Source organism: Lycium barbarum, chromosome 12, assembly GCF_019175385.1.
Source record: "Lycium barbarum isolate Lr01 chromosome 12, ASM1917538v2, whole genome shotgun sequence".
NCBI lineage: Eukaryota > Viridiplantae > Streptophyta > Magnoliopsida > Solanales > Solanaceae > Lycium > Lycium barbarum.
Genome location: NC_083348.1, coordinates 69,564,497 through 69,573,243, shown reverse-complemented (window position 1 = coordinate 69,573,243; position 8,747 = coordinate 69,564,497). Strand labels below are relative to the sequence as shown.

Genomic DNA, 8,747 nt, shown 5'->3' with positions numbered 1-8,747 from the left:
CTTAGATAGGAGGGTATGGAGGAATCATATTAGGGTAGAAGGATAGTAGGTAGTCGCGTTTTTCCTCCCTTAAGAGTAGTTATGTTGTTCTATAGTTTCTTGTATCTTGATTTCTGCGAGTATCTGTTGGTTTCGAATGATTTATTTACTTCCATTGTTTCATTTTCATAGTTATCTATAACAGTTGATACTCCTTTTACCATGACTTTCTTGTTTTCATATTGTTTTCGATACGCTTGATCATATCTAACCTTTTGTCTTTTCCTCTCTTTTTCTCCTCTCTTGAGCCGAGGGTCTTTCGGAAACAGCCGCCCTACCTTTCAAGGTGGGGGTTAGGTCTGCGTACACTCTACCCTCCCCAGACCCCACATAGTGGGATTATACTGGGCTTGTTGTTGTTGTTGTTGTAGAGGGGTGCCAAGTGATTGATTAAAAAAAAACCCTGGCGACTCCGTACCCAAAATGACTCGCATGCAAGACCTCGGTTAAGAAAACGATTAAAAGAGAGGTTAATTGAATTTTGTTAAACTAGAGGGGTGCCAAGTGATTGATTAAAAAAAAACCCCTCCGCCTCCAGCGCCAATGGATCTTCAAAAAAAGGCCCAAAACATCTAATCTTCCTCACTACCAACTCCAAGTTATCTTGGGCCTCCAAGATGTTCTTAGCCTATTTTCTCTTTATCAGCCCAGCCCATTTTTGTCACTCTCCCAGTCTGAAGTGTAGTGTCTAAAATATTCAGTCAGTGGTTGATCTGCTCTAGGGTTGCTTCCACCCTGAACCATCCAAATATGCTTCCATTTTGTTGATCTTCAATCTCTATTCTCAGCTCAATTTTATCTAAACAACAAGAAAAGTACATAAAGAAAAGTAAATGATGGCTGGAAATGCTTTAGTCCATGTATCAACAAATTCTACTATGTTTCCCATCATACCCACTAGAAAAAACATGTTGGGTGATCGTTTGTTTTGTACAAAAACACAAATCAGGCCTAAAAATCAAACCTTTAGTGTTAAATCAATGTCTGCAAATACGGCTCATAATCAAGAACAAGAAGAACAACAACCAGCATCATCTTCAGGTCCACTCTCTGTTATTCTTGATGTTCCAAGAAACATATGGAAACGAACTATGCGTCCATTGAGTGATTTTGGGTTTGGAAAAAGGAGCATTTGGGAAGGTGGGGTTGGGTTATTTATCGTTTCGGGTACTGTTTTGCTGGCATTAAGCTTGGCTTGGTTGAGAGGGTTTCAGTTGAGGTCTAGGTTTAGGAAGTATTTGGCTGTGCTTGAGTTTGAGCAAGCTTGTGGCATTTGTACTGGCACACCTGTTAGAATCAGAGGAGTAAATGTTGGTAATGTGATTAAAGTCAATCCTTCCTTGAGAAATGTTGAAGCTGTTGTTGAGGTGAGTCACATTTAAACACCTTGTTTGGATGGTTGTTACATATTGTTTCATAATGAATGGTATTATATTGTACTCTGTTGTACTGTATTGTATTGTTTTGATGAGTACAACGTCTGGATAGATTGTATCGTTGATATCAGCACTTTGAAGGATAAACCTACAAGAAAATTAGGGGTACGGTGTAGAACTATCATAAAAAGGTATGGTAAAGGATAAAATATGATTATTAGATAATAAGAAGAGACAAATGAAAAAAAAGGTAACTACACAACCACTCTATAAGTCGTTACATAAGATGGGACTGTTCGACGTTACATAATGATGGATTTAATAATACGATACAATAAAATTTAAGTAACAATCAAAACAAACGTTGTATCTAAACTAACAACACAATACAATAGGCAACAACCTTCCAAACAAGCTGTTATATTTGCAATTGTATCTTACTCTTTTATTTATATTTTTTAAAAGTAATAGTAGTTGTTGTATAGTTGATTGTGTATGCTCTGATCTTAAACATTGATTATGTGTTTATAGGTTGAAGATGATAAGATAATTATTCCTCGAAACTCGTTAGTTGAGGTGAACCAGTCAGGTCTTATCATGGAAACCATGATTGATATCACACCTCGAGATCCAATCCCAATACCTTCTGCAGGGCCCCTGGATCCGGATTGTGTTAAGGAGGGTCTGATAATTTGTGATAGGCAAAAGATAAAAGGAGAACAAGGGGTTAGTTTAGATGCATTAGTTGGAATATTCACACGACTTGGCCGTGAAGCAGAAGAAATTGGTTTGTCCAACACCTATGCTTTGGCTGAGAGAGCCCTAAATGTTGTTGAGGAGGCACAACCGCTTCTTACAAAGGTCTGATGCGCTTTAAATTTATTCACCTCCCATTTTTTTCTCTTTGCATGGATGAGGTTTAATTGATTCAAGGAGATAAGAAGAAGGTCATCTGATAAACCGAGTGAATTTAACTTCTGTACTTTTAGCTTATACTCCATGTATTTCAATTTGTTTGTCTTGATTTCATTTTTTGTCTCTTTAAAAAAGAATGTCTCTTTCCTAATTTGGCAACTCTTTAATTGCAATATCCCACATGGCATGTTTAAGACCACAAGATTAAAAGCCATTTTGGTACATTATACATATCTTTAGTTTAAGACCACAAGGTTCAAAAGTCTTCTCTACTTTCTTAAACTCCGTGCCTAATCAAACGAAGACAAACAAATTGAAAGGGAGGGAGTAATATAGTTATGCAATGATTTCACAGTTTGAAATTCTGCTATTCTCTATTTATAATTCATAACATCTTTTATAATAAGAGTTTCATTATGTATTTTTGCCTTAAAAACCAAGTGTCATGTGTGGGAACATCTTTCAAAACACTGCTATCTTAAGCTTAGGTTAAATCACAAATTTCAACTTAGTTCTTTCCACCTAAGCAATATGTTTTACATCCTATAAAAGTGTAGTGTGTGCTTTATGAGTTGTACTCGAATGTTATGGACTTCAATCCTCTTTGGCAGCATCTGTATAAAGAGCATTGGTGTAAATATTTCACTGTGATGAAATTTGGAAGTTGGATAACACTTCATTTTGGAGCTCTCTTAGTTAAGAGAGCTTGTGAAGTTATTATGTTTCTGGAAGTGCAGAGTGTGACTACTGAGGTCATTAGCTTGGGCAAGCCAAATTATATTAAAGATTATATTATACGCTGAGTATCTGACCTGGGAAGAGGAGATATGTGAATGGTTTGTCAGACAAGGCCTACCTGATTGCTTTGCAATTTTTTTTATTTTTTATGAAGGATTTATTTGAATTGAGTTGTATATCTTGGTTTAGGACATAGTGAAACTATTAAACGAGTGCTTCATAGTATGAGATTTGTTTTATAAGTTTATTGGACTATTATTAGTTCTAGTATGTGTATCCATTCAAGAATTCTGTCAAAAACTAGCATCTCGTGCTTCATGCAGCCATCACTATCAGCAGAAAATTGCTCGTCTTGACAAAGTTTTGGTCTAACCCAGTATGGAGTTATTGATGCCCATTCAATACACTGATATGTCATGCAGTGCATATTCTAAATAATATGTCAAAAGCAAGTGCACAACTATTATTTATTTGTCAGATGTTAGGTGGTAAGTGTAAAACCATGAGTAAGTACTGCTGCAATATGTGTTTTCTATACCACATTCATCATTATCAGTCTGTACGGCAATTTATCTGAGGGGGAGGGGAGAACTGAAACAGCGGTCAATGTTTAGCGTACAGTTGCGCTCATCCTATTATGCTGCTTGAGCAATTTATGTGTTCCTTGCAGGTATTTAGTATATTCTCATGTATAAACATTGTACCTTTGATGTAGTGACACCTCAGATTAAAGCCATGGCTGAGGATGTCCAACCTATGCTTGCTGATGTTCGTGATAGTGGCTTAATGAAGGAAGTTGAGAGTTTAACCCGAAGTCTGGCACTAGCATCTGAGGATATAAGGTGAATCAGTAACTTATGATAGCTTCTTTTCTAGAGACATCCTTTTTTCAACTGCCTAACCAGCATTTTGAAGATGCTTCTGCAATTCCACCGCAGATATCAATAAATGCATATTTACTACTATCAAATACTTTCTATAAGAAGGGTTTTTGTGCTTTGAAATGCTTGATCTGTCACTTCGTCTCTCCCTTCCTCCACTTCCACATCTATCTCCACCAGTCTCATATGTTTATTTAATAGGTATTATAGAATTTCTACATGTGAAAGTATCTAAGAATCCGCCCCAATATCTTAAGGCAAGAGTGAAGTAGTCATGGACCTTTATATAAATTTCTTTGAAAGCTCTCCCACAGCTAATTTGGGGAATGTATATAACTCAACACCTTTACACATGTGTAACTTATTTTCTTTTACATGTGAGCTTTTATTCGAACATATGAGCGTGAGTATGCTCTAGAGAAGATCATACGAGAACAACAAAAAGAAAAAGGAAAAAAAGAATGTTCTTAGGAAACATTGGCTTTTGTACCATGTGAAGTCTAAGAGTCTGTCGATGAGTCAATTGACCTCTATATACTCCTTTGGAAGCACACAACTCATCTGGACAATTATGTAACTCAACAGTACCTGCTTAATAGAGATGTTAGATAAAAAATTCCAAACTTGGCCATCCAATGCTACTGAACCCTGGTCTGCAGAACCTTGTCAGGGCTTCAAACAATCATCTTTAAGCCATGTTATTATCTCAGCCTTGTGAACAAGATTAAAAAAAAAAAAGGATTAGTAATAGTGATCCATAAGATGTACTTGATACTTGTTCCGTTGGCTGATAATAGAACTGAGTGATATGAATTAACTTTTGCTCATGCTGCTCACTTGTGAGGCCAAATATTTAGCTTAAATTTGGAGTGAACTAGGCTAATGAAAGAAAAACTCAATTAAGCAGCTAGCAAGTTTAACAAAAAGATGGATTTTAGACTACCCTGCAAATAATTAAACACTGTATGCATCTTATGTTACATACTACTTAACCTGAGTCATAATGTCTGTGTGCTATATGTGGATTTTGCGCTTTTTATTTATTTATTTTTAAGAAGTAGAGAACCACCTAGTTCAAAACTTGGAGCGCCAAATGTCATGCATTTCTTTACCAAGGTATATGTGATGTGTGTTGATTCGGTCAATATTTATCAAGCGCATAGACCTATATATCGTATTAGTTTTAAGAATTGGGACTGCCTCAAATCTAAAAATAGTGCATTATATTCACACAGCAGCAGAAATAATTAAACACTATATGCATATAAATTTGTTCTACATATCTTATATGTGATCTCCGAGGGTCTCTCGGAAACAGCCATCCTACCTTGGTAGGAGTAAGGTCTGCGTACATTATACCCTCCCCAGACCCCAAGATGTGGGATTTCACTGGGCTGTTGTTGTTGTTGTTGTATCTTATATGTGATCTGTGTGTTTTTTTTTTTTTTTCTAAACATATAGACACATTATCTGTACTTATTCATTTATGTGATCTTGACAGAAGGCAAGTTTGTATGCATTATAATTCAAAGGAAAAGATACACTATATGCATAAAGTAAGTGGAAAATTCAATTATGCAGTAACTGGACGGATTAGTTCATTTCAAAGAGGAACTTCCCACCATGTGACGAAGGCATTTTATCTATTATTGACAAAAAAAAAAAATTGCCTCTTTGGTCGTTGTCTCTCTCTCTCTCTCTCTCTCTATATATATATATATATATATATATAAAAGGGCAGCCCGGTGCACTAAGCTTCCGCTATGCGCGGGGTCCGGGGAAGGGCCGGACCACAAGGGTCTATTGTACGCAGCCTTACCTTGCATTTCTGCAAGAGGCTGTTTCCACGGCTCGAACCCGTGACCTCCTGGTCACATGGCAGCAACTTTACCAGTTACGCCAAGGCTCCCCTTCATATATATATATATATATATATATATATATATATTTGTATATCTCTGTGTGTGTGTATTGTAAAAAGATAGAGAGGGAGAGGGGGGGGGGGGGGTGGAGGAGCGTAGGTTGCATTTTCTTTTTCTTGATTATGTTAGGGGGCTAGAAATTCATTTTCGTAGATATTAGACGGAATTAAGAATTGTATCAATGAGTACTGGTTTAAAAAGGAGAATCATATCAGTAGGCAGATGTTTGTCACTTTTTATTGTTCAATTCTGATTCATGATGGGAAAAAGTGACATCAATGGATAAGTTATCTTTCTTAATTGATTTTTAGATGGATATGATGGCTCCTTTATTTCTAAACAACACAAACACATTTTAACAACATTCATTGGGAAGCAAAGTTACTCCCCAGTTCCCCCACAAGCACAACTATTATTGAAGCAGATCTTTTGTTTTTTCACTTCCGTTTGCAAAGCAGACATTCCATACCTTGTAGCAATGGCTTGAGAAATGAGCTTATATCTGTTGAAACAAGCTAAAATCCTAAGGGAACATAGCTTATGGCCAGATTCCTCAAGGCCACCTCAAAGTTTATGCTCTTCTGTCCAATAATTTCATCGGCATTCCAGAAGTAGTCCAAGAACATATTTAATCCATCGTTCTCACCCTAATGCTGTGTCATGATCATGCAAAACTGGGCTAAGGATTGCAAAAGTTCTGATGTTATCTCTGAATAAATAATGTTCTTGTGGGAAATGCATCTAATTGGTGTGTGTTTTCAGATTTTACTATTTGAGCTTAGACCGTTCAAGTTGAGATATTATTGATTATGCTAATTCGTTCCTGGTGGAGTACTACTTTTTATTTATAATAATAATGGTGTTCAGGCCAACTTGCATGCACCTTGGCTATTCCTCCGAGTACTTGCTACCTCCCACCATTGCAGGTACCACGTACCGCTGCTTACCAATGCTTAGGCAAATGGGAAGAAATCACCTAATTTTTTTTCTCCGCTTGGGATTTGAACCCTTGCTTCCAACGTTTGTACCCACTTCATTAACCACTACTCCACTAGGCCACATGTACACGTGATACAGAAAATGGCCAAAGATTTCTAATTTCCTCATAAAAACAGTGAGTTCCTTTTATTGACAACAAAAGCAGAGTTCAAAAGCTTATAACTCTTTCTAGGTGATCCCTAAGTTATGCATCTACTTCGAGGCTGCATCTGTTACTCTTTGCTTTAGGCATGGCAAAACCATATTATCTACTTATGGTGTTTTATGAACCAAATTGCAGGAAAGTGCACTCCACGGTCATGACTCCTGAGAACACTGAATTGATACGGAAGTCCATATATACGCTGGTCTTCACTTTGAAGAATGTTGAGGTAATTTCCTGCGTGGTCTAGTCATTCTAACGTGTCAATCACTTGCATGCTTTGTTTCATCATTTGTCACGTTATGCAGAGCATTAGCTCCGACATTTTGGGATTCACTGGTGACGAAGCTACTAGGCGCAATTTGAAAATGCTCATCAAATCGCTAAGCAGGTTATTGTAAAGTTGATGGAATGTTGAATCTGCTTAATGGCTTGCAATATTGGCCCGAGAGGTTCCCGAAAGACCAAGGAAGATACTCTATTTGATACTCTATTTGACACTGATAGTCCCTTGGTCTACGGATTAGATAGGGTTTATGGGTTGTTTCTGCTAATCTGGCTGGTAGTTACAACATTGATCTGTAGGATTTTAAGGTGTGAAGGCTTCCTTTTTCACCTTGTTCTGTGATAGAAATTGCAATATAAATGTCATTAAAGATGGTTTCACAAATGACAAGTATGAGATTGAATTTTGATTCTTTGGTCACTTTTCTTTCAGTTTTCTAATATCTATACTTGTTCGGAACAGTTCCAGCTGATAAAATATTTGTATTATTTAATTAAAGCCTTGTGGAAATTTCTACATGTGGTTTCTCTTGTAAAGAAGATTGATATTTGTCTGGTTTTTAGAAAAATAAAATAAAAAAAAAGTATTCTGTCGGATCTGATTTTCTTACTTTCTTTTTAAGAAATTTGAATTATTCACTATATCAGCTTATATTATGATTTTTTATTTAGGTTTTAAATTGTTAAATATAAATACCATTTTAGAAAACTAGAAAATCTATGCTCCCAATTAACACAGAAAATGAGGTGCTTTGATCATCCACCTCCGGTATCTTTCTACATAAATAAATTGGGACAGGACAAGTATTATTACGTCTCATGTTTTTGTTAGTAAAGTATATTAAATCTACTTTAATTAATGCACCATTTCTGAAACTGCTGTCCGCGTTAACAGTTTTTCCAGACAAAAGAAGCTGTTCTAAGCTCATAAGCTACGCACGATATTAATAATTTGTTCTAACATAATTGAGACTTTAAAATTCTGCTTGGTTAGGTTAACAATATTTCTGCAAATAAAGTAGGAGGTACTAAAAAGTTTTAAGTTTGATTCAACAATGTATCTATTTTCCCCTAAGAAAATAATATTTGGGAAACCTTTAATTTAGTTACCTTTTTCTTTATTTTTCAAATGCAAAACAGTTGTATGTCCTTGTTGTGTTATTGTTTTTGTTATTCTTACTAATTTCAATTGCAAGTCCTCAACATACTTGCAGCTTCAAAGTTTTATTCCAAACACGAGTATCGATATTTCAATATATCGTCCATTCAACTCACGGCGAGAATTTTTTTTACCGATGTACGCATAATTCTATAACGAATCAAAATTTAGAAAATAATGGATAAATAGCTTTGATGAATCAGTAGTTTCTCAGCGTTTTTCATTTTTTTTCTTAGAACAGAATAAAAATAATCCCTCCAACATATTAAAAATCAAATTCCTTGTCATATT

The 8,747-nt window shown here is 35.9% G+C and overlaps 1 protein-coding gene across 1 annotated transcript; it reads left to right on the top strand.

Annotated features, from left to right (window-relative positions):
* The first annotated feature begins 712 nt into the window (after window positions 1-712).
* LOC132621079 (protein TRIGALACTOSYLDIACYLGLYCEROL 2, chloroplastic) lies at window positions 713-7,718 on the top strand. Its single transcript, XM_060335221.1, has 5 exons — window positions 713-1,406; window positions 1,947-2,276; window positions 3,795-3,910; window positions 7,151-7,241; window positions 7,321-7,718. The coding sequence occupies exons 1-5, from the start codon at window positions 873-875 to the stop codon at window positions 7,411-7,413; spliced, it is 1,164 nt and encodes a 387-aa protein (XP_060191204.1). The 5' UTR covers window positions 713-872; the 3' UTR covers window positions 7,414-7,718.
* The last annotated feature ends 1,029 nt before the right edge of the window (window positions 7,719-8,747 follow it).

Excerpts from the sequence above, each read along its gene's own strand:
- LOC132621079 (XM_060335221.1), top strand. The coding sequence starts at position 873 with ATGATGGCTGGAAATGCTTTAGTCCATGTATCAACAAATTCTACTATG. Across the intron at positions 2,277-3,794 it reads CACAACCGCTTCTTACAAAG|ATTAAAGCCATGGCTGAGGA; the intron begins GTCTGATGCGCT and ends GTGACACCTCAG. Across the intron at positions 7,242-7,320 it reads TCACTTTGAAGAATGTTGAG|AGCATTAGCTCCGACATTTT; the intron begins GTAATTTCCTGC and ends CACGTTATGCAG.